The sequence below is a fragment of the Pelmatolapia mariae genome, linkage group LG8, assembly GCF_036321145.2.
Source record: "Pelmatolapia mariae isolate MD_Pm_ZW linkage group LG8, Pm_UMD_F_2, whole genome shotgun sequence".
NCBI lineage: Eukaryota > Metazoa > Chordata > Actinopteri > Cichliformes > Cichlidae > Pelmatolapia > Pelmatolapia mariae.
Genome location: NC_086234.1, coordinates 80,000 through 105,898, shown reverse-complemented (window position 1 = coordinate 105,898; position 25,899 = coordinate 80,000). Strand labels below are relative to the sequence as shown.

The 25,899-nt window shown below is 44.2% G+C and overlaps 1 protein-coding gene across 2 annotated transcripts; it reads left to right on the top strand.

The window, feature by feature from the left end:
- Positions 1-1,047: 1,047 nt before the first annotated feature.
- dpysl4 (dihydropyrimidinase like 4) lies at positions 1,048-24,026 on the top strand. 2 transcript variants are annotated; one of them, XM_063482314.1, is made up of 15 exons: positions 1,048-1,368; positions 10,795-10,883; positions 12,813-12,997; positions 13,073-13,237; positions 13,355-13,416; positions 13,496-13,576; positions 16,994-17,062; positions 17,159-17,279; positions 20,077-20,233; positions 20,312-20,453; positions 20,603-20,687; positions 21,332-21,417; positions 21,500-21,679; positions 21,799-21,964; positions 22,084-24,026. In XM_063482314.1, exons 1-15 carry the CDS (start codon positions 1,072-1,074, stop codon positions 22,173-22,175), a joined length of 1,977 nt encoding a protein of 658 aa, XP_063338384.1. In that variant the 5' UTR covers positions 1,048-1,071; the 3' UTR covers positions 22,176-24,026. The 2 variants fall into 2 exon arrangements, with proteins under 2 accessions (XP_063338384.1, XP_063338385.1); XM_063482315.1 differs by lacking the exon at positions 1,048-1,368 and adding an exon at positions 8,516-8,646.
- The last annotated feature ends 1,873 nt before the right edge of the window (positions 24,027-25,899 follow it).

Below are 25,899 nucleotides of genomic sequence, written 5' to 3'. Positions count from 1 at the left end.
AAATGAAAGTGAAGATAGTCATGGCCTATTTTGCAGTCCGAGTCCAACATTTGAGTATCTTGGGGCGGTGTTCATGAGTGAGAGGAGTGGAAGATTAAGTGAGGAAAGGTGGACCCGCCCACTCTGGTTGCATTTCACGCCATCCTGGGAGGATTCTTTCTTAGTTCCGAAGGTTCTCTGTGTTTGTGCAGAAGAGTCAGCATCTTATTTTACATTCTGATGAAGATTTCCAAAGATCCTGCTGAACATTTTCATCAGAAACTTCCACTCACTTTAAACATGAAGTAGTTTCAGCCGTCTCTCCCTCTCTCTTCCTTTTTTCTTTACTGTGTTTGGATCATCCAGTAACCTGATGTTTGTTGTTACAACCTTTGTTTACTTCCTGACTGCGGTCGCCCTGCATTCAGTTTAAGAACTCTGAACAGATACTCTGACTTCATTTTCAAAGATGAGAGCTTCATGTGGACATGAACTACAGACTTTGTTACAGTTCACTGGCTGTGTGTGTGTGTGTGTGTGTGTGTGTGTGTGTGTGTGTGTGTGTGTGTGTGTGTGTGTGTGTGTGTGTGTGTGTGTGTGTGTGTGTGATTAGATGGACTAAATCTGACAGCCAAAGAAATCAAGTTCAAACTGCAGCAACTTCAGAGCATCAGCAGTAATGAGCACTGACTTGAGTGTGTGTGTGTGTGTGTGTGTGTGTGTGTGTGTGTGTGTGTGTGTGTGTGTGTGTGTGTGTGTGTTGGTCCCGACCTTCATCTGATTCAAAGCTGATAAAGTCAGAGATGATCAGTGAGTGAGGAGGTGTGAGTGTATGCTGAGCAATAAAGATGAACTCCTGAGAGAGAAAAGGAGACAAAGGACAAACCTGTGAATCTGATTGGTTGAAGGTTTGTGTTCTCCTCTTCCTCCCTCTTAATCTCAGTTTAGGCCCATGACCTCCTTTCTTTCCTTCTTCCTCCTCCACCTCCTCCTCATCCTGTCGGTTCGTTTATCGTCTGAGATCTTCATCCTCCCCGCCTCCTCCTCCTTTTCTTCTCTTGCTTGTTTCTGATCAGGTCACATCTCTCCAGGATGTCTGAGAGGAGGTGCTCCCCGGAGGACGACTGCTCTTCTCTCCTGTCGAGGCTCGGCTCAGACTCTCCTCGTCCTCGGATGAAGTACGGCGGGATGTTCTGCAATGTCGAGGGAGCGTTCGAGAACAAGACACTGAACTTTGAGTCGTTGGGTCCGCGGCCGCAGCGGTGCCAAGCCGCTCGCACCCACAGCCGAGATGGAGGCCACGCCGCCAGAAGAGGAGGAGGAGAAGGAGGAGGACGGACGGTGGCGTTTCCATCTGGACACACCCGGGAAAATTGTGGCAAGAGAGAGGTTTGTATTATTTCTAGTGAATTGAAAATGTGAGTTCTGTTTAACCTTGTAATGCTCATATCCCGCTGATCTCACCTTTCAACCTTCACACAACTCAGAGTTACCGACCTTCAGATGGTGAGTGTTTATTTTGCTTCAGTCATTTGTTACAGATAAGTGTAGTCATGTAACACATCATTGATAAGACGACTTGGAACAACGTTGTATCGTATTACAAAGTTGGAGTACAAATACTGCCATTCATGGGCATACGGTTAGTGTGACCCCAGGCTGTGGAGACTTCACTTCATTTCCTGTTTTTCTTCCTTCCACTTCAGTTTCTAGTGAAATGTCACAGACAGTTCACGATTCAGTTTCACTTTAAAATAATTATTCAGCAATTCATATCCTCCCCGTGGTCACAGCAGACAGACCCCCCCCACACTACTCTTTGGGGTTCGGACTGAGGTCATCACAAATTTGGTCCTTTGGATTGCAAGTTTAAATGTGGATGCTTCACCTGATCATCATTATCTCTGCGCATTTAAAACACGGCCCACAGATACAGTTGCCTCAGTGTGACTCAGACGACGTCAGCAAACCACCAATAGCTCCTCATATCTGCAACCTCAGATCATAACCACGGCTGGGCATAAAATATACACTTATCTTTACTTTTTAGAAGTAAAATTTTTAAAAAGACATTGCATTACTTATTCCCTTTCTGGGGAACAATGTACAAACAGGACTAAAAACCAGGAAATATTCCTGGGATGTTCAGTCCAAAGATAAACTAAAACTGTTTCGACTGAAAGTGTGACAAACCCGGCGATACAACCGACCATGAGGTCAGACTTGCTGTTCAGGATAAGGAGGACTTTTTTTCTTCCTGCCGTGGTGGCGTCTGATGGTGTACCGACAATAACAAATAAGGAAATTATGGGACGTTTGTGAATCTGCAGGCACACACAGAAGATCCTTGGAGCTTCTTCGTCCTTTATGGAGTCATGTGAACTCGTTAGCTGGACGCATTGCAGATCTTTGAGTTTGATCTGTTACATCACGTTCTCATCCCTCGTGCAGTAAATCACAACGATTAATTGCTCTCAGAAGTTAGAGGCTGATTGTAGATTTGTTTCTTCTATCCGCTCATCACATAAATAATTAAAGACTTCATTCACTGTACTGTGATTACTGAGTGTACTACAGTAACACCTCCCTGGGTAATGCTATATTTTAGTACGATACCGAACTAAATATTAGGGATGGGCATCCTCATGCCGCTCCCTACAGTACTGACTAAAAACTAAAGGAACTGAGAACCTGAAACAAGGCTCAGCAGCAGGTACACTCAGGTGTGGTATATTAAGGTATTAAAGAGGGGTTAGTCTAAGGAGCTTGGAAAGAAAAGCGTCTGGACTTCTTTAAGTTGCTTGAAGACGTTTCACCTCTCATCCGAGAAGCTTCTTCAGTTCTAAGGCCAAATGGCCGAGATTCCCAGATTTAAACCCAGTGGGAGTATCCCCCCAAAGAGGGACAAAGGACCCCCTGGTGATCCTCTAATCACATGAGCCAAGGTGTGAAAGCGGGTGTGGGACCTAATCAGCCAGGGTTTCGGGTGAGCTCATTGTGAAACCTGGCCCCACCCTATCATGTGAATTCCTGAGGTCAGATGGCCCAGAATGTGAGTGGGCGTTAAGGCGTCTGGGAAGGGATCTCAAAACTGGATTATAGATGGCAGACAATTGGTGTCGTAAACCACCGCCTCTGTTCAAAGATGGTCGCTCACAGTGGACATAGATGGCCTCTTTCACTCCTCTTTCAAACCATCTGTCCTCTCTGTCCAAAATGTGAACATTGGCATCCTCGAAAGAGTGACCTTTATCCTTTAGATGCAGATGGTCTGCTGAGTCTTGTCCTGTGGAGGTGGCTCTTCTATGTTGTGCCATGCGCTTGTGAAGTGGCTGTTTGGTCTCTCCAATGTAGAGGTCTGGGCATTCCTCGCTGCACTGTACAGCATACACCACGTTGTTAAGTCTGTGTTTTGGAGTTTTGTCTTTCAGGTGAACCAGTTTGTGTCTGAGTGTGTTGCTGGGTCTGAAGTACACTGGGATGTCGTGCTTGGAGAAAACTCTCCTGAGTTTCTCTGATACACCGGCTACATAGGGGATGACAACGTTGTTGCGTCTGTCTTTCTTATCCTCCCTCGCTGGTGTCTGATCTTCTTTTCTGTGCATCTTTGCTGACTTCATGAACGCCCAGTTAGGATAACCGCATGTTTTGAGTGCTTCCTTTACGTGTGTGTGTTCCTTCTTTTTTCCCTCAGGCTTAGAGGGAACATGTTCTGCTCGGTGGTGTAGGGTCCTGATTACTCCAAGTTTGTGTTCCAGAGGGTGATGGGAGTCAAAGAGGAGGTACTGGTCCGTGTGTGTGGGCTTCCGGTAAACTTCAATGTTGAGGTTGCCGTTTTCTTCAATGTGCACAGCGCAGTCCAGGAAGGGCAAGCAGTTGTCCTTTGTGTCTTCCCTGGTGAACTTGATGTTTTTATCCACGGCGTTAATGTGCGCAGTGAAGGATTCCACTTCTTGTGTTTTGATTTTGACCCAGGTGTCGTCTACATATCTGTACCAGTGGCTGGGTACTCTTCCTTTGAAAGAGCCAAGAGCCTTCCTTTCTACTTCCTCCATGTAAAGGTTGGCTACAATAGGTGACACGGGGGAGCCCATGGCACAGCCATGTTTTTGTCTGTAGAAACCCTCGTTGTACTTGAAATATGTGGTGGTGAGGCAGAGGTCTAACAGTGTGCAGATCTGATCGGGTGTGAAGTTGGTCCTGTCTTCCAAGGAGCTGTCTTCTTGTAGTTGTTTTCTGACAGTCTCCACTGCTTCCGTGGTGGGTATGCAAGTGAAGAGGGAGACTACATCAAAGGACACCATGGTTTCATCTGGATCCAGGGTAAGTTTCTGGACCTTGTCGGTGAAGTCGGTGGAGTTCTTGATGTGGTGTGGGGTGTTCCCCACCAGAGGTGCAAGGATGGTAGCAAGGTGTTTCGCAATGTTATAAGTGGCTGAGTTTATGCTACTGACTATGGGTCTGAGTGGGACCCCTTCCTTGTGGATCTTAGGAAGTCCGTAAATGCAGGGTATGGCATCCCCTGGATAAAGGCGGTGATATGTGAGGCGGTCGATGATTTTGTCCCTTTCAAGGTCTTGAAGGCAAGCTATAACTTTCTTTTTGTAGCTGCTTGTGGGGTCTCGCTTTAAGGCTTCGTAGGTATTGTTGTCACTGAGGAGAGTAGTGATCTTTGTGTGATAATCCGTTGTGTTTAGGACCATGGTGCACCTTCCCTTATCCGCTGGTAATATAGTGATGTTGTGGTCTTTGCTCAGGGAAGCGACGGCCTTCCTTTCTTGTAATGTGAGGTTAGACGGAGGGACTTTGGCACTGGAGAGGGTGGCTGAGACTTTCATCCTGATTTGCTCTGCTTCTGTCTGTGATAATTTGTTGATCCGTATGGCAGTTTCTGTGGCTGTGATGAGGTCCACTATGGGCAACTGTTGCGGAACAATGGCAAAATTGAGTCCTTTGGCTAATACGTTCTTTTCAGGTTCAGTGAGCTTCCGGTCTGAAAAGTTCTTCACCCATTTTTCCTGACTGTCCTCAGGTGTATGTTCTTCTCTGAGTTGTGTAGATTCAGACTGAGGAGTGTGGGTTTTTGAAAGCAAGGTGTGGAATTTCCTGCATTGTCTTTCTTTTCCTTTAGAGTGTTGGGCCCGCTGAGCCTTGTCCACAAACTTGTAAACCTCTTCTAGGATTGGAGAGGGTAGAAGGGGTTCCAGTTCCTGCAGAGTCTGGCTGATCTTGATCTGGAGGGCATCTATAGTGAAATGGACCTGTCTTATCCTTTCACTTAGAAGGTGATTTTGTGCTCTCTGTAGAATCAAGTCTGCTCTGTGTCCCCTAACAGTGGATCCAAGGCACAGGCTCTTAGGAACAACTCTGCTTTGTCTGCATCTCAGGTTGAAACGGAGATGGTTCCTATAATCCGCTAGTTTTCTTGATTCCCTTTCATACTCCCGCACCAGTTGAAGGGTATTCCTCCCAAAATGTACGGCAATATGTCTGTGAAGGTTCTCAGTCATCCAGGTCATCGTAGTCTAAGGAGCTTGGAAAGAAAAGCGTCTGGACTTCTTTAAGTTGATTAGGTCCCACACCCGCTTTCACACCTTGGCTCATGTGATTAGAGGATCACCAGGGGGTCCTTTGTCCCTCTTTGGGGGGATACTCCCACTGGGTTTAAATCTGGGACTCTCGGCCATTTGACCTTAGAACTGAAGAAGCTTCTCGGATGAGAGGTGAAACGTCTTCAAGCAACTTAAAGAAGTCCAGACGCTTTTCTTTCCAAGCTCCTTAGACTAAGATGACCAGGATGACTGAGAACCTTCACAGACATAAAGAGGGGTTACTTGTGCAGAAATACTTTACATGCAAGGAAATATCAGTCTGATATCAGCAGCTCATCAATCACACACACAGATACGGTACCCCGACCACAATCATTAAACCGCACTAATTTACTTCAACAACCATGAAATACCAACCAACAAAATGGTAAATGGCCTGTATTTGTATAGCGTTTTACTTAGTCCCTAAGGACCCCAAAGCGTCCATTCACACACTGGTGATGGCAAGCTACATTGTAACCACAGCTGCCCTGGGGCACACTGACAGAGGCGAGGCTGCCGGACACTGGCGCCACCGGGCCCTCTGACCACCACCAGTAGGCAAACATGGGGTTAGTATCTTGCCCAAGGATATTTGGCACGTAGACAGGAGGAGCCTGGGATGGAACCACCAACCTTCCGGTGAGTAGGTGACCCGCGCTACCACCTGAGCTACAACCACCCCACCCCGACAACCACCCAACCCCAACCAACAACCACCAAACACCAACCAACAACCACAAAACACCAACCAACAATCAACAACCACAAAACACCAACCAACATCCACCAAACACCAGCCAACAACCATGAAACAACCACCAACAACTACGAAATACCAAACACCAACCAACAACCACCCATCACCAACCAACAACCACAAAATACCAACCAACAACCATGAAATACCAACCAACAACCACCAATCACCAAACAACAACCACAAACCAACAACCACCAAACACCAACCAACAACCATGAAACACCCACCAATAACCACGAAATTCCAAACACCAACCAACAACCACCGAACACCAACCAACAACCATGAAATACCCACCGACAACCACCAATCACCAAAAAACAACCCCAAAATACCAACCAACAACCACCAAACACCAACCAACAACCATGAAATACCAACCAACAACCACCAATCACCAAAGAACAACCCCAAAATACCAACCACCAAACACAACCACAAAACCCCAACCAACAACCACCAAACACAACCACAAAACACCAAACCCCAACCAACAAACACCAAACAACAGCCAACCAACCAAAAACCAAATACAAGCTAACAGCTACCAACCAACAACCACCACAATCCAAATGATGGAAGTTTGTGTGTTTGAGCCTGCTGAGCTTATTTTACATTTATTCATTTATCATTTATTTTACATTTATTTATTATGAATTAGTGAACTAACGCAGCAAAGCAGGAACTGCAGGACTGTTTTGACTGCACTGATTGGACTGTTTTTGAAGCTGCAGCTGAGAACCTGGATGAGCTGACAGACACTGTGACATCATATATCAGTTTTTGTGAAGATGTGTGTGTGCCAACCAAGACCTTTTGCACATACAACAACAATAAACCATGGTTCACTCCTAAACTCTAACATCTTCATCGGGCCAAAGAGGACACCTACAGAAGCAGTGACAGGGCCCTGTACAAACAAACCAGGAGCACACGGACCAAAGCAACTAAAAGGATTTACTCCCAGAAGCTGAAAGAACTGCTCTCAGCCAACGACGCTGCATCAGTGTGGAAGGGTCTGCAGGACATCACCAGCTCTTGTTGAATACGTTCTACTGCAGGTTTGAGACGGACAGACTAAGAGTCAGGCTGAGTTCAGGCCTCAGCAGATAAAGGTTCCTTTACTGTCGTTGTACTTACAGAGAAATTGGAGCAGACTAGCACACATGATTCATTCTACAGAATAAAATAACAATATAATAAAAATAGAGAGACTAATAAAACAAAAGTATAAATACAGTTCTACTAAAAGGATTAAAGGACAGTGCAATTGTTGGTAGGTAGCAGCCATGCAGCATGAGTGTTATTGTTCTGTACTGTGTGTAATTATATCCAAATAAAAAATATCCAACTCACATCACGAGATTAATAAATCTGTGACCACTAGTTGACACTAAGAGCCAATCAGAAGCCAAGACGAGAGGTCTAATGATCTCCTTTCAGAATAAAAGGCTGTTAATTTGCTCTAAAACCTGAGTTTAAATATCTGAAAGTTGATGTTGATGAAAAAGTTAAAGCTGAGCTGAACCTGCTCTTTGTTTAGTCACTGGATCTCCTAATTTAATAAAAACACAGCGTTTTGTAATGACAGCAGCATCTGCTCAGTTCATAGACTCGAGATGGACTCGGAGAGAAATCAGTTTAAAGCATTTAAAACATTATAAACAGTTTAAAGCATTTGATCATTTTGACTCGTTGCTGTTAGTCTGAACTAGAACCAGACATCATTCTGAGGAAAATGATGAAATTTGGAGATGACCGTTGTTTCAACGCAAACTGACTGCTGTAGATGAGTCAGTGAACAAATTGAGCCGTGTAGTGATAAGCGTCCGTCCTCTTTACTGCCCGAGGCTGCAAGAACCTGTCATCTGACCAACAATTTCATTTGTACAGATCCACTCCTCCGTGTGACAGATGCAGCTTCCGTGATGTCCGCCCTGTGTTTATGAGCTATGACGCGCCTCAGTGTGTTACAGCAGCCGTTTAACGTCACACTGGATCTCCACATTACCACTCTCATCTCGAAACTTCGACTTTATTCAAAAAAATGGTCAATAATATATATTTTTTCTTAATTTGCCTCCAATACTCGTACTTTTACTCTGATTACTCTCAGAAGACACGTTCGGGAGATTTACTTTGAAGCTCCCACCGGAAGCTGTGTCAGGCTGTGTTGTCGGAAACGTGACGTCAGTGTCGACGGGCGCAACAATAGCTGGCTGTGTCTGTGCGCGTGTGTGAGCGGATCAATCAGCTGATTACAGATCGATCGGGATGTCGTTCCAGGCCAAGAAGAGCAGCGCGAGACACGCGGTAGGTCCACCCGAACCGGGCCGAGCCGGGGAAAACCAACCGGTGATGCTGCGGCTCCGCCGGTCAGTCAGAAGCATACCGAGGCTGGGAAGCGAGCCGAGCCGGGCCGGGCGGGGCGGGGCTGATTAGACACGTCTACCTCGGCCTGGCTCGGCTCGGCTCGGTTTGCAGAGGTCATGGATGCTGACAGGTTTTTTCATGCTGCGTTCAGGGGAGGTCGATAAAAATGCACGGGTTAAAACCTGAGCCAGTTCCAGTCCTGGCACAGCACGGTTCGATTTGTTTCAGTTCACCTGTCAGGTGACAGGATCCACGTTTTACACGTGTTTTTAAAAACAGTTCATCCGTCCTGCTCACCTGTAGCAGTGGGAGGGGCAGCATTTGGCCTATCCAGGTAATTCAGGGTATATCACCATGGTAACTGATGCTGGAGACCTAACCTGCTCCAGAGCAGAGATCAGCAGGTATGAACTCACCAGCACTAACCAATCAGATCTTTCAGAGCTCGGACGGTTGGAGCGTCTGAAGTGTTTTAGTTTAAAACACTAATCTGCTGTGGTTTCATATTTCTCCATACTGGACTTTATTTCTGTAAATGTATTTATTGATATAGTGAAACTGCTGGACCGCGGTTTCACCACTTTGAGCCACGTAGCATATTTTTGTTTTTTGTTTTTATTCTTTCGTCAGGGCGATAAACCCGAGTGAGGCTGCAGGCCACAGAAGAAAATTACAGCTGGCCTAAATGTTCATTTTAATCAAACACTCGATAATCGATAAAACCCACCCATGCTCACCAGTTTACCTCCTTTACTTCCTGCTTCATATAAACTTTATTCACACAGCAGCTTGTTTACAGTCTGACCGCAGTGTTTACAGCACTCACACATGCTTTATCTCCCTTTGTAAGGTCAGGTGTGCAGTCACCATCAGCTAAAAGCTGATTGGCTCTGAATGATGCTAGCATACATTAAAAACATGTAGACAGTGACAGTCGTGACAGCTCGCCGATCACCCAAACGCACAAACCAAGCTAGCTGGTGTCGCCTGATAACTTAGCTCCACCCCGTTGACCAAATTTGGTCACTTCGGGGACAACAAAAACAAACAAAAATGATCTAGAGTCTAGTGGGTGACGTTGGGGTGGCAGCCTCCATCTTTCATACTCTCTGTGTTGTATCACGAGATTGGATTGCACCAAACAGATGTTCAAGTTCAACAAATCCAGGCTTTCTTTGAGCTACTCCTCCAATCAGGGACCTCGTCAGAGGCGATGCACATCTGTAAAACTGTGACTGCAGGTAATCGGCTGAGATTAGTGATCAGAGTTCAGTCCACTCTGAGGTCATCGTCCAGGATTTGCCATGACAACGGGTAAATAAAGAGCACAGCCTCCATTTTAATCTAGAGAAACACCGGCTTCATCTTCAGAACCGGAGACTCGTTTTTACCCGTCTTACATGGATAATAACTGTATATGTGTAATATGACATCATATAATATACATTTTTATATGTTATGAATATTATAAATATTCATTCAGGCTGTTGAGGCGGCCCAGCATAGGGCACTCAGGAGGTGACTGAGGGCAAAGGCATGTTATTCATACACACAGACACACCGAGTGCTAATGAAGGGAAACACCTGTAACATGCAAAGTAAAAATAAATACAAGACATGAGACTATCAAAATAAAACAGGAAAGAACATAAATGCCAAACACAGAGATAAAGACTAGATCAGAAGCTACAAGGGGACGCAAGGAAGGCAGGAAACAACTAAAACATCAGGAATCAAATAAAAACTGTGACCCTGCCTCCTGACCAATGGTAGCTGAAATAGGCCCCACCCCCAACATAATAAGGACAAGTTGAACGAGGATCAGTTTGTGAGGCAGAAGAGTCACGTGACCTGTGAAATGCCTCTTTAAACATGAGCGGGCTCAAATTCTAAAGCAGAGAGTCACCATTACCAGAAAGATGATAATGTGGTGGGAGCTGCTAACTCTGACTTGTAGGTCTTGTGGATCCAGCTAACTCAAAGAAAGCGTTCTCAACTTGGTGGCCACGCCTCTCCTGTCGACCCCGTCTGAATCTGCAGTCAGAAGCTTCTTTCCTATGATCTATGCACCATCCTCTCTGTTTCCAGGGCGACCGTCTGATCATCAAAGGAGGAAAGATTGTCAATGACGACCAGTCGTTCTACGCTGATATCTATGTTGAGGATGGGACCATCAAGTAAATATATTCTCTTTTTTCTCACTGGTGTAATCATTCTGATTTAAAGAGGAACAAACATGTCCTCGTGTTCCACACATGGTAAATGAAACACGCAAATTCACTGAAGAAAAAACATTTTCCTCATCTGAAGAAGAACATAGACCTTCATGTTTAAAACCAAGTGTTCTTTGACTCAAAAAGGTCAATGTTTCAGGTATATATTGGGGTTATTGGTTCCTCTGATGGAGCATTTGCAATGTATTTTCTGTAATTAGTTTTTTTTTTTTTAGTGGGGGACATTTGGTCATTGAGAAGACCAAATTTCGCTGTGATCTTGAAAGTTCATCAATATTTGTTCACGTTTGTACTAATGCTGACACCCTGGATTCAGAGCAGGAGAGGCAGCTTCAGTGGAGTTTCTTGACAAATCATTTCCTCTGCGTCTCTCTGAGCTCTTCCTGAAACGTTTGAATCTTTGTGTCAAACCAGATGTTCTCATCCGAGTCATTGCTCACGTTTGTCTGTGATAGGCAGCACCTCTGACATGATGATAAAACTGTTCTCAGCAGATGTCTGTGGGAGCAGGAAGTGGATGATGGATGCAGACATAGAAACCCTTTTTCTATTCATTGTAAGTTTGTACCTCAGTTCTTAAGAGGCCATGAAAACATCAGAATTTGGATCATACTGACCTTCAGTCTAAAGGCTGCATCTGAAAACTGGTTTCCAGCTGTTTGGACTGCACTGAGTTCTTCACACATATTCTTTATTTCATTTAATTTACTTTTGCATAAAATCTCACTTGTTGGGTGTCAGGTTTCTTCTTGTGGTCGGTGTGAATCGCCTTCACTTTGTCCCTGTGTTTGAGAATCTTCATAATCAACCTTCCCAGTGTGGTCTAAGGATCTCTTCATCCCGTCGTGGTGCTCTCTCCAGAAGAATCAGCTGTCCACACTGAGCAGCTCCTTTGTCCATTTTTATCCAAAAACCAGCACATCTGGTCCTTCAGCCTCTGCCACTTGAGGCGGCTGTAGCTCAGGTGGTGGAGCAGGTCACCTACTAATTGGAAGGTTGGTGGTTTGATACCCATCTGCTCCAGCCTGCATGCTTTAGGCAAGATATCAACCCCCATCTGCTTTCTGATGCATCCACTGGAGTATGAATGTGTGTAAATGTTACATAGAAAAAAGGCTTAAAGTGCTCAGAAAGAGTAGAAAAGTCAATTTACAAGCTTTAGGGTGTTCTTCATGACGTCTTCAAGCAAAAGTTTATCTTCCAAAGTTTTATTCCTAAACTCTCTTTACTTCAGAGAATCAGCATCATCTTGAGCTGTAGACAATCACAGCTCAGTCTCTGACAGAGCAGTCCTTCGTCTGCTTCCTCGTCTTTAAAAAAGTCAGAGATGAAGTGCTGGTTTCTCTTCTTTGGCCATCCCGAGCTCCAGTCGTCTTCTCCCAGGGTGTTCTTAGATCTGCTTCATTGTTTTTAACCTTTTGCTTGCTCATCTTACCAGAAGTGAAAACGAGAAAATCCAAAAGACCAGTTTACTGTAAGTCAGGGGTGTCCAACTCCAGGCCTCGAGGGCCGGTGTCCTGCAGATTTTAGATCTCACCCTGGGTCAACACACCTGAATCAAATGATTAGTTCATTACCAGGCTTCTGGAGAACTTCAACACATGTTGGGGAGGTCATGTAGCCATTTAAATCAGCTGTGTTGGATCAAGGACACATCTAAACCCTGCAGGACACCGGCCCTCGAGGCCTGGCGTTCCCCACCCCTGCTGTAAGTATACTAGTGGTCTTCATCGAGCACCGGTACAACACAGCGAAGTATATTTCATCAGGTTACTCCTATAGTCAGAAGTCGAGTGAACATATTCTAATCGATAATTACACCAATGTTAGCTTGACCATCACACCTCGGACTTCCTGTCGTGTCCTGATCAGACAGATCGGCGAGAACCTGATTGTCCCGTCCGGCGTGAAAACGGTGGACGCATATGGTCAGCTGGTGATCCCCGGAGGAATCGACGCCAACACAAACCTGTACTCACCGCAGAAAGGCCTGAACCCGGCAGATGACTTCTACCAGGGAACTAGAGCCGCCCTGGCCGGAGGAACCACCACCATTAGTCAGTAACCAATACTCGATCAATATCATCTGGCCTCAGTGTGATGTGCTAACGGTAAGCTGGTTGTGTTGGCAGTGGACCACGTGCTGGTGGAGCCGGGGACTAGTTTACTAACGGCATTCGACCAGTGGAAAGATGCGGCAGAGCAAAGGGCGTGCTGCGACTTCTCCCTCCATGTGGACATCACCCGCTGGCACGAGGGGCTGTACGAGGAGCTGGAGACACTTGTCAAGGACAAAGGTCAAGATTGCCAAGCAATAATCAATAAACTCATTATCAATTATAGTCAGATATCACAAGACGCAGAGGGCGAATTGTAGTCTAGCTGAGTATAAACTGCAGTACTCTGTGTTTCAGGTGTGAACTCCTTCCTCTTCTTCATGGCCTACAAAGATAAGTACCAGAGCTCCGACTCTCAGGTGTGCAGACAGAGTAACTTCTCATTAATTGTTTCTTTTTGTTAGTTTTGCTTTCATTTTACCGTTGTCATGGTTTCAGCTCTATGAGGCCTTCAGTGTCCTCCGTGATCTCGGAGCCATCGCGCAGGTCCATGCTGAGAATGGTGACATCATTGATGAGGTAATTGAGCAAAACTCTGATTATTCATTTAATAAAGAGCAGAAAACTGAAAGTTGGTGTTTCACAGTTGGCTTGAATCAGTTAAATTAGTCCAAACTGAGGATGAGCATAATGCAAACAGAAGCTGGAGACATAAAATTGTAACTGTTTGTGCCTTGAGGTGACTGTTGATGTGATTTGGCGATATGTAAATAAAACAAAATTGAACTGAATTAAGTGTTGTAGTCAGAAGCAAAAAAAAGTTTTTTTTTTATTTAAGTATTTATTGAAGTTATGCATAAAATAAAATGTACATTATTTGATGGCTTCCTTTGTTCTAAGACTCATATATGTACAGTAGTCTGGGTGACCGCCATCACTTCAAGTACTTTTTCTTCAAGCAGGTACGAAAAAAGAGAAAGAAAAGAAAAAACACACACAAACAAACATATCTAAAGACAGATACAGTTTGTAACTATATATATCCAGAGAGAGAGCAATTGAAAAGCCAACACACTCAGTAGCAGATGGTGACATAGTGTTAGTACATGTTATTATAACAAACAAAAACAAACAAAAATTTAAACAACCATTCCTTCAGTGATGAATATCAGCGATATCTGGCCTTATAGAACTCACATAGCGGAGCCATTTTCCCCAGTGTTTTACAAATTTCTCATACTCAAAATTCACTAAAAAAGTAAACTTTTCCATCTTATACATCTCAAAAGTTACATCAATCCAGCTGTTTAATGTTGGTGGATCCTATGTTAGCCATCTTTTGTTCGGTGCCTTTTTACTTGCAGCTAGCAGCCTCAGACACTTTATGTCTGAGGCTATGTATCCTAAAAATATAGATTTGAAATCAGGCTAAATATGTACTAAAGATGTTTTGCATCACTTTATGGACGTCTCTCCAGTAGTTCTTAATATTCTTACAATCCCAAAATACAGTGGCTTGCAAAAGTATTCGGCCCCCTTGAACTTTTCCACATTTTGTCACATTACAGCCACAAACATGAATCAGTGTTATTGGAATTCCACGTGAAAGACCAATACAAAGTGGTGTACACGTGAGAAGTGGAACCAAAATCATACATGATTCCAAACATGTTTTACAAATAAATAACTGCAAAGTGGGGTGTGCGTAATTATTCAGCCCCCTGAGTCAATACTTTGTAGAACCACCTTTTGCTGCAATTCCAGCTGCCAGTCTTTTAGGGTCTGTCTCTACCAGCTTTGCACATCTACAGACTGAAATCCTTGCCCATTCTTCTTTGCCAAACAGCTCCAGCTCAGTCAGATTAGATGGACAGCGTTTGTGAACAGCAGTTTTCAGATCTTGCCACAGATTCTGGATTGGATTTAGATCTGGACTTTGACTGGGCCATTCTAACACATGGATATGTTTTGTTTTAAACCATTACATTGTTGCCCTGGCTTTATGTTTAGGGTCGTTGTCCTGCTGGAAGGTGAACCTCCGCCCCAGTCTCAAGTCTTTTGCAGACTCCAAGAGGTTTTCTTCCAAGATTGCCCTGTATTTGGCTCCATCCATCTTCCCATCAACTCTGACCAGCTTCCCTGTCCCTGCTGAAGAGAAGCACCCCCAGAGCATGATGCTGCCACCACCATATTTGACAGTGGGGATGGTGTGTTCAGAGTGATGTGCAGTGTTAGTTTTCCACCACACATAGCGTTTTGCATTTTGGTCTCATCTGACCAGAGCACCTTCTTCCACATGTTTGCTGTGTCCCCCACATGGCTTGTGGCAAACTGCAAACGGGACTTCTTATGGTTTTCTGTTAACAATGGCTTTCTTCTTGCCACTCTTCCATAAAGGCCAACTTTGTGCAGTGCACGACTAATAGTTGTCCTATGGACAGATTCCCCCACCTGAGCTGTAGATCTCTGCAGCTCGTCCAGAGTCACCATGGGCCTCTTGGCTGCATTTCTGATCAGCGCTCTCCTTGTTCGGCCTGTGGGTTTAGGTGGACGGCCTTGTCTTGGTAGGTTTACAGTTGTGCCATACTCCTTCCATTTCTGAATGATGGCTTGAACAGTGCTCCGTGGGATGTTCAAGGCTTGGAAAATCTTTTTGTAGCCTAAGCCTGCTTTAAATTTCTCAATAACTTTATCCCTGACCTGTCTGGTGTGTTCTTTGGACTTCATGGTGTTGTTGCTCCCAATATTCTCTTAGACAACCTCTGAGGCCGTCACAGAGCAGCTGTATTTGTACTGACATTAGATTACACACAGGTGCACTCTATTTAGTCATTAGAACTCATCAGGCAATGTCTATGGGCAACTGACTGCACTCAGATCAAAGGGGGCTGAATAATTACGCACACCCCACTTTGCAGTTATTTATTTGTAAAACATGTTTGGAATCATGTCTGATTTTCGTTCCACTTCTCACGTGTACACCACTTTGTATTGGTCTTTCACGTGGAATTTCAATAAAATTGATTCATGTTTGTGGCTGTAATGTGACAAAATGTGGGAAAGTTCAAGGGGGCCGAATACTTTTGCAACCCAGTGTATATGGTAGTGGTGTGCTGTGTCATAGCCACAGTTCCTCCAACATTCACAGCTTCCATTATCATAATGCGCCTTTAAAGCTGGTGTTAGGTCTAATTGTTGAATGTTGCCATTGTGTTTCTTAAATTTGTACAGTCTTAGTTCAAGCAGTAGGATCAAAGCCATTCCTTTGATCCTAACCACCTCTAACCACTTTGTGCTGGGGGAGGTTTTATTGCAGATACATCCTATCTGGAAGATCTGCTTCTTTTGATGTAAACTTCCTGCGTTTACGACCCTTTGGTCAGCAGGAGGTAACACACACACACACACACACACACACACACACATTCTTACCTACATACAGAAGTTCACACATATACATATAATGCCTTAGAACCATGTGGCCGTTGCTTTGCTGTGTTTTGTGTGAACTGTCTCTCAATAAAAGGCAGCGAGAGGAGGCCGGATTTGGGGTCATTTTCGTGCTGGACACAGATGAGGCCTCCCTTGCGCAAGTAATCGATTGAACGCTGTTGCCTTGTTTTTCTTTCATGATGAATAAGTCTCTAGAACTAGCGGGGTTTGTGGGAACAGACCCAACAGCTGGGGTGCAAAAAAAAGTTTTTCAGAACAGGGGAACAATTCTCTGGTCTGACACCCTGCAGCGAACCACTACTATGGTTTGGGTGTGGTTCACAAATAGCTTGTAGGTACACTGCTGCCTCCTTCCAGAGTGTGACATCCTCTAATGACATGGCAGAGAGAGATTTTAACACAACAAACAGACTCACACCCTTTGATTTTATCATTTGGCTGTTCCTGGAGAATAAGGTTCATGCTCAGTTTCACTGTTTGGTTACCCCAGGCTTTAACTGGTATAAATACGTTTTAACTGGTATAAACTGGTTTGTGTTTCAGGAGCAGAAGAGGCTTCTCTGTCTTGGCATTACTGGACCTGAAGGACATGTTATATCGCACTCAGAAGAGGTACGCACACCTGAGACACACTTCTGTGCAGATTGTGGCTGATGTGTTGGCATGTTGCATATTTCTGATGTGTGTGTGTTTTTGTGTGTGCTTCAGGTAGAGACTGAGGCAGTGTATCGGGCCATCACCATTGCCAAACAGTCCAACTGCCCGCTGTACGTTACCAAGGTGATGAGCAAATCTGCTGCTGATATCATCGCCAAAGCCAGGAAGAAAGGTGAGGGCGTCAGCTTCGTCCTTTTGGCCTTTAATCCAGATTTAACAGGTTTCATTCAGACCCTTATTTGGGGTCCTGAGCCTTCAGAGTCATCGTTTTGTAAGAGGGTGAATGCTGAGCTCAGCTGGTGGTCCTCCTGTTTCCCGGCTCACCCATCTCTACAAGGTCTTAAATAATCAGACCCCATCTTATCTTAATGACCTTGTAGTACCATATCACCCTATTAGAGCACTTCGCTCTCACACTGCAGGCTTACTTGTTGTTCCTAGAGTATTTAAAATCCAGTTTGGATTCAGGAGACAGACACTATCTCTACTTTTAAGATTAGGCTTCAAACTTTCCTTTTTGCTGAACATATTAACAACTATTCGTCAATCCCAGGTCTCTCCTCTGGTTTTAGGACACCCTTGGCTTGCTAAACAGAACCCTCAGATTGACTGGGCATGCTCGGTTTCTGCCTGGAGTAATTTCTATCACAAAAACAGTTTGAATTCTACCACTCCACCCATTCATTCCAGCCTCACACGTGAACCTAGTGAAGCCCCAGATCTGTCATCGGTCCCTCAGGTTTCAGTTGTTCAGTTTTTTCGTAAAGATCTGGCCATTTCACTTCCACCTAATGTGCAATAGACCTTCTTCCCATAGCTTCGCTACCTACAAGTCATAGTTACAGTCTCACCAAACCTGAATGGGATGCCATGGAAAAATATATTACCAAGGGTCTCACAGCTGGCATCATTTGCACTTCCACTTCTCCTGCAGGTGCAGGGTTCTTTTTTGTAGAGAAAAGGACAAGTCTCTTTGTCCATCTATCACTTACCAAGGTCTAAATAATATCACCATCCAAAACAAATATCCACTCCCACCACTGCTGTCTCCCCCTTTTAGATAGATTTTATTTTTTTATTTTATATCGAAGATGCAAATATAACTGAAATAACAAGAGAAAAAACAAAAACAAAACTTAAAAAACGTCAAGTTTGAATGTTGAATTCCTACAGAGCACAACAGTGTTCTTTAAACTGCGAAACACCTAGCATCTCACTCCAAAGAAGAGGATGAGTGGAAGACTGCATTTAATAAAAATTTAGGACATTTTGAATACCTCGTAATGCCTTTTGGTTTAATCAGTGCACCATCTGTGTTTCAATCCCTAATTAATCACGTGGTCCGTGACTTCCTGAACTGTTTCTTCTTTGTCTACCGAGATGATATACTAGATTTCAATCCAGGGGGGCCTTCTTCCCAGGCTTTAATTTCACAATTACTCATCGACCAGGTTCTCGGAATGTAAAGCCCGATTTTCTCTCTCAGTTACACTCACGTCCAAGATGAAGTCACTGATCTGAATTGCCAAAAGGGATAAACTTTATCCAGGTGGCGGTCCACCCAACCGGCTGTATGTTCCATCCAACATCCATTAATGAGTCATCCACTGGCTCCATTCCTCTAAGTTGGCCTGCCATCCCAGTAAGAACCGCGCCATCACTCTTCTTCAACGCTCCTTCTGGTGGCCGTCCTTGATCAAAGAAGCCTGGTAGCAAATCTGTCAGTTCACCTCCAGCCAGCCTCCTGCACCCTCTTACAACCTCGGAACAACCTTGGTCTCACATCCCAGTGGACTTCATCATTGGTCTGCCTCCCTCGGAGGGTAAAACAGTCCTTCTCACCATCATAGACTATTTTTCAAAGGCTGTACATATTTTTGCCCTCTCCAAACTCCAGTCTGCCCTAGAAGCTGCTCAACCCCATGGTGCACCATGTTTTCCGACTTCACGGTATATCTCAACACATTGTGTCATATCGTGGCCCACAATTTACATCTCGAGTCTGGAGAGACGAGCAGGTGAGCTTGTCTTCTGGTTTCCATCCACAGACTAATGGGCAGGTGGAAAGTCAGGAGCTGGAGGCTGCTCTTCAGTGTCTCGCATCCTCCAATAAGGCAACTTGGAGCCAACTGATTTCTTGGATCGAATTTGCTCACAATTCGCTGACTTCTTCTGCTACGGGTTTGTCATCTTTCGAAGTGTCTCTGGGCTATGTCTGTTTCCAACTTTGGAAGGTGAGATTTCCTTCTGTTCAACTTCATGTCCGTCATTGCCGCAGGATCTGGAGGGCCACTCGAGCAGCCCTGTTATGGACAAAAGAACAAAACAAGTTTCCTGACAGCCTTCGGTGTACCGCTGTTGCTACCTATCACCCAGGTCAGAAGGTATGGTTGTCCACTAAACACATTCTTAGATTCTGACATTCTCAGGTCAGAATCTGATTAATACACCTAGCAGTGATTTGGTCGTTAGCCGGTTCCTATTTATACTGGAAGAAGGCAGTCTCTGAACGTTTGTGACGTTGGGCTTCCTCCATATCTGGTCATTTGTCTCCTTCATTTGCCAAACCAGCCACTTACCCTCTGCTCCTGTTCACGCAGGAATCCTGGACTCTGAGAGAGGTCTGAGTGACTGTTCTGGACTGTCAGTAGTTTGGGGCCAATTTCTAGAGTTGTCGCTGGCCACACCTGTGGCTTGGATCAGGAGCCTCTGGATTTCCAGCTGTCCTGAAACACAACATTTACATTTTTCTGGACTGGATGTCGAGCTGTCTGAGCTTTTCCTTTGGTGCACTAACCACCATGTTCAAGTCATACAGAGAAAGGGGTCACCTAAGCCAGGATCAGTTTACTTTGACAGACTCCACACAGGTCTGGGGTAACTTGTTACCATAAACAACATCCCCAGCCTCAGGTACTGTTACTTTAAAAGCAACTTGGTGCCCTAAAGTTGAACCTCTTTGTCCACAGGCATGGTGGTGTACGGGGAACCAATCACAGCTGGCCTGGCTACCGACGGCTCCCATTATTGGTCCAAAGACTGGGCCATAGCTGCTGCCTTCGTCACAAGCCCGCCCCTTAACCCTGATCCTTCGACTCCGCAGTACTTGACCTCCCTGTTAGCATGGTAAGCATTGCTGCCCCTCACCTGAACCATTGAGATGTCACAGGTGACCCTTACAGGTGCTTGCTGTGTGTTTTCCAGTGGAGACCTCCAAGTAACCTCCAGCGCTCAGGCCAGCTTTTCCACCGCTCAGAAAGCTGTCGGTAAAGACAACTTCACTTTGATCCCAGAGGGAACTAATGGCATCGAGGAGAGGATGTCGGTGGTCTGGGACAGAGCAGTGGTAAGAAAACTTGACCTTGGAACCCTGACCCTCAGTCCTATGGTATCATCAGTGTGAATGTGCTGCACGCCCACCCTGATTCTCCTCCTCCATCCCTCTGCTTTTACTGTGAGTTCCAGCATTCATGCTGTTTCCACTGTGTTTCTCAGGCCACTGGAATGATGGATGAGAATGAGTTTGTTGCAGTAACCAGCACCAATGCTGCAAAGCTCTTCAGCATGTATCCACGAAAAGGTATGACGTCAGTCACAGGTAAATGTTGTAAAGGATAAATACTCCAGATAAATACTGGAGACATGTTTCTGGGACAAATTTCAGGGGTGTCAAACATAGGATAGGTCAGGTGAAGACTCCAAGCCACCTCATTGGATGGCACTGAAAAATGTGAATAAATATATATATGAACCTTTTATGAGTGTTAACTGTATTTTCACAAGTCTTACAACTTTTGCTACTAATGAATCATACTAGCTCAAAGTAATTATGTAATAAATAAACAATTCAGTGACAATGGACAACAAGTTACCAGATTTTTTTCACAAGTATGTCTTACAATTTAAGCCCAAAGAGATGTGCTGACAAATTTCTTTCATTTACTACAGCAGCATTTCTTTTTCATCCAGAAAAATTGAGATACACTGCTAAAATTGCTCTTTTTAATAATTCGATATCTCAGAGATTGGCATGGTTAAAACTTCTTTACACTCACAGAAAAGAGAGTTTCTTTGGATCAGTCCACCCAGTGTATGAGTTTGACATACCGGCTTTACATCACAAAACACTCCAGCCGTCCTGAAGAACAATCTTACAAAGTGTTGCAGCCCTTTCTTCCCCAAACATTATCTGTTTTTTAAGGATTGATGCTTCTGTACACTCAGGTCGGATCGCTGTTGGATCTGATGCTGATATTGTCATCTGGAATCCGAAGGAGACACGAATCGTTTCTGCAAACACTCACAACCTGGTAATAACACCGCTATCAATCATTTACATCTAGGGTCAAACCTCTTCAAAACTTCTCATCATGATCAATTTCCTGTGTGAAGAACCTAGAGGTCAACATCTTTGAGGGTTTGGAGTTTCGGGGAGTGGCATCAGTGGTGATCAGCGGCGGACGAGTTCTTCTGGAGGACGGAAAACTCAATGTGACCGAAGGTTCAGGACGCTTCATTCCCAGGAAGGCTTTTCCTGATATCGTGTACAAGAGGATCAAAGCCCGTAGCAAGGTAACCGGCAGTTAGCCGTCGCTGAGAGGTAGTTAGTGACAGATGCATGGTAACAGCCTCCACCTGTCCGATAGGCTAAATGATCCAGTAATCTGGAGGTTTATTTCTTCCCGTTTCAGATGGCCGAAGCTCGCGGTGTCCCCCGTGGAAACTACGATGGTCCAGTCCATGATGTCATCAGCATGACTAAATCAGTCCCACCCACCCCGACCACCAGGGGGCCCCCATGTCCAAAAACCCTGACCGGCCCCCGAAATCTCCACCAGTCGGGATTCACCCTCGCAGGTGGGAAACCAAATCACGTCTGCTGTTTTCTGGTCAATAATCTGACCAGTGTAAGGATAGCAATAAAAAACAAGATAACAGTGACACTGAAATGATCATCTTCTTGTTTTTCTGTCCAGGAACTCAGATTGATGACCACATACCACGGCGCTCTGCTCAGAGGATTGTGGCACCTCCTGGTGGACGATCCAACATTACGTCATTATCCTAAAACTGGAAGAATGAAGCAGTCGCTGTGAGACTGTCCAACAGTCCTTACAATGACTACTAGCGCTTCATAATAGTAATATTTCATCATGAATTCAAATGCAACCCTCCAAACAACCCTACAGCTAGTCTTAAAATCTTAAACTACTAAATCCTAAATTGAAAGCTCCTGACTCATCTAATTGTACTTTTATAAAGCTGTAGTATTTCAGCTAGTAGAAAATGGCAATACAACTCGATAAATACCAGTAAGCCCTGCTTACACTGAACTACTTCACGTTTCTAAGCTAGCAGTACTCCAGCATATAAAAGCATCAAGTACAACTGAGACTGCAAGTTACTAAACAAGTATTACATCAGACAGAGTGGTACTTCTACAAGTACTAAAGCTACCTGACATAAAGGATGGGTTATAAATTCTATGCCATTAGTACTTCAGCTAGTATTTAACCCAATACGAACCCCACAGTTACCACTAAGTACCACATCAGCATTAGAGCTGTTAGTACTCTGCCCTAAAACTACATAACGACTGTTTTACACCATACAGCAAATACTTTATTCTATAATAGTACTTTACCTAGAACTATGACCCTATAATACTTTAGCCTACTGAATCATTCTGCAGTAGAAGCCCAACAGCAACCCCTACAGTGTTAGTGTAACTAGTACTACACCCTAGAAACATGGTACTGAATGTTTTTGGTATTCTCATCTTCATGTCATTATTTGTCACTCCATCTGTTCTATCAGCTCTGGTAAATGCAGTAGTTGTAGTTTCAGTCGTAGTAGCAGAAGTATAACCAAACATTTGTGCTTTCTGTAGTGCTCTTTGATTAGCAGGACATGGTCATGCCACTTCATCATGAGAAAACTGTCGCAGTAGCACCAGTACTCCTTTCAGGTTAGGTTTCTGTTCCAGGTGGAAGCTCCTCTGGTTGTTTTCAGCTGTTGTCTCTGACAGCTGGTTGTGTCAAATGCTTCTGCTTCCTGTTTGTTAGACAGGACTCAGGCCTGTCTGAGTGCCCTTCTAATTCATTCATTTAATGACGTTCTGAAAATCTCCGAATCAGAATTAAACTCCTTCAGATTCACGCAGATGTTCTCTTCTCTGGCTGTGAATGGTGCTAAGAAATCCAGATAGCCTGCAAGTAGCAATCCCTACAAAGCCCACCTCCTAAAGGAGGCTAGCACAGCCACATAATATCATTACAGCAACTACAGCTTGATCTGATCACAGACTGCACATGCTCAGTAGGATTTCTGACTCTTTCATTGGACTTTACATAAAGGTCACTTTTCTCCTTCTTGGACACTGAGTGAAACACCGGGGCGAATGCTGAGCCATCAGTTAGGGTTACTTCCATGATCAGATCCTGCTGTAAGTATCCACCATGACCTCTGACCTTTGTCCTCTGATGACCTCAGATTTTTAACAGTGTGTTAGACTTGTACAAAGTTCATTTTGTATTTTTTACACTTTTTGTATCCTGGAAGTGTTAGCATCAGTGAGCTCACAAGTGTCCACGCAGCCCATGGCAACCATGTTTGTGGCAGGCTGTTGCTATAGTAACAAGATGTTGTTTTTCATCTGCACAGCAGCTGGTTAGTCTAGCATGAAGCCAGGCTCAAAAATGGTATCTGTGTCGTGCAGTGTGTTTCTGTAGCAGTTGAACATGTTTCCGTCCTTACAGGTGCACCGGAGCCAGCATAGAGAGCATGAAGTCCTGGTGCACACAGGTCACCGTGGCAGTGGCGTGTCTGTCATTGTTGTTGTTGTTTCTGTTGGTGAATGAAAAAAATTGTTCCAGATGTGATGAGAGCTGCATGAATAAAGGAGGAAGAGAAAAACTGACCATAGAGATGTCTGTTTCCTGAATGTGATGAAATCTTCATCATTCACACTAAAGTAAGAGCGCTTCAGCGAGCAAACAGCAGAGACACTTAGAGTTTCTATTTTAAGTAGAAATCCAAATGGCACTCGGCCTTCTTCTGGTTTTGGATCCAGGTCCAGGTCCGTTCCTGACACCTTCCATGGTCCAGCTTCTGGGGGGATGTATCGAGTGTGTCGCGGAGTGCGAGGTTTAAGATCAGGTTCATTCTCCTAAAACTGGAGACTCTTTACATCTTACATCTTTTAAACAACAGCTTAAGTTGATTTAGAACAATGTCATTTTGACTATACAAGGAAAAGGGAAATAAAAAGAAGATTGGACTGAGAAGAAGCAGGATTTGGTCTTATCCAGGTAACGGTAAAGCCTGGGGTTTTGTACTACAAGCTCTTTCACCTCTTACTGGGGTAAATAACTATAGCACAGGTGAGGACAAAATTATTAGCCGCACTATGAAATTTGTTGAAGGTGCTTTTTCAGCAGAGCATCAGGAAAAAATAATCAGGGTCCTTAGCACAAGCCGTCGATGGGCTTTACCTTTGTAATACTCAAAGCTGTAAAATCAAAATAGAGTTGACATCCGATTTACACTCAGTTTAAAAACTTCAGCATCATGCCAAGAACTAAAGAAATCAGACTACAGAGAAAGAACTGTTGATGCTCACAAAGATGCATGTAAAAAGTTATTGCAGTGTTGTCGACTGTGAAGAACTAGAGTGAGAAGCATGATCGAGGAATTCAAAAACAGCCACACAGTACAGAAGAAGCCTGGCAGGAAGGTAGGAAGCAAAGAGTTCAACGACACTGGAGAGAAAACTAGTGAGTCTGAAAGTCCCAGAACAACTGCGGAGGCACTCCGCCTCGTCAGGAATCCTAACCTCAAAGACGAGGATAGAGCTTTGCACAATCATTGACTGAGATAAGGAACAATGGGCTGGGCCAGCCCATTGTTCCTTCAGTGGGCTGGTTTCAGTCATTATGCAAATGTACTGTTTATAAGATTGGGGAAACCTGCAGTTAGCTGAGACTGAATAAGTCACCTGGATAATGACGAAACGTTTCTCCCACTGAAAACGCTACGTCCCGATGAACAGAATCAACTTTTGGGGGTTGCTAAAAAAAAAGCATTTCCAGACTCCAACACAGCTCTTAGAAGCTGTTAATGAAATCCAGTACTGTGGCATTTCTACAGATGGAAGTAACCATGGAGCAGAGAAAATATTCCCAAACATAATTCAGTGCTTTGACTGGAAGAATGGTGGCGTGCAAACAAAATGAATTGAGTTTAGAAACACGGCAAATGAGACAGCAGAAACCTTTGCACAATACCTCACTGAAACACAAAAAACAAATTGTCTGAAAAATGTGTTGTTTTTACTGGAGACAAGTGCAACACAATTATGGAGGAATCCAATGAAGGAGGAAATGAAGTAGTGATTAAGGAGGAAAGAATCTGTTCGCCAATTTAAAGAAGTTTCTTCAGAAAAGAATGTGATTGGTGTGGCATGGCCACCACACCTTTTGAATATGTGTTCATCATGCGGTAGGACAATGACGATGAGAACATCATGTTCAAAATCTATCAGTATTTCCACATTTACACAGTTGAATTTGTTGATAATGAATACAGAGCAATGGTTTCTCACAGCAAGACATGGTTGCTGTCATAGCTCCCAGGCATTGAGAGGATGATACAGATGTTTCCAGCTTTAAACACATTCTTTCTCTCTCAGCAAAATTAAAAAACAAGAAAAGCAAAAAAAAAAAAAAAAACCCAAAACAAAACAAAACTTCATGTCTCTTAAAGTTAAGGGACTACTAGCACAAAAGTGTAGA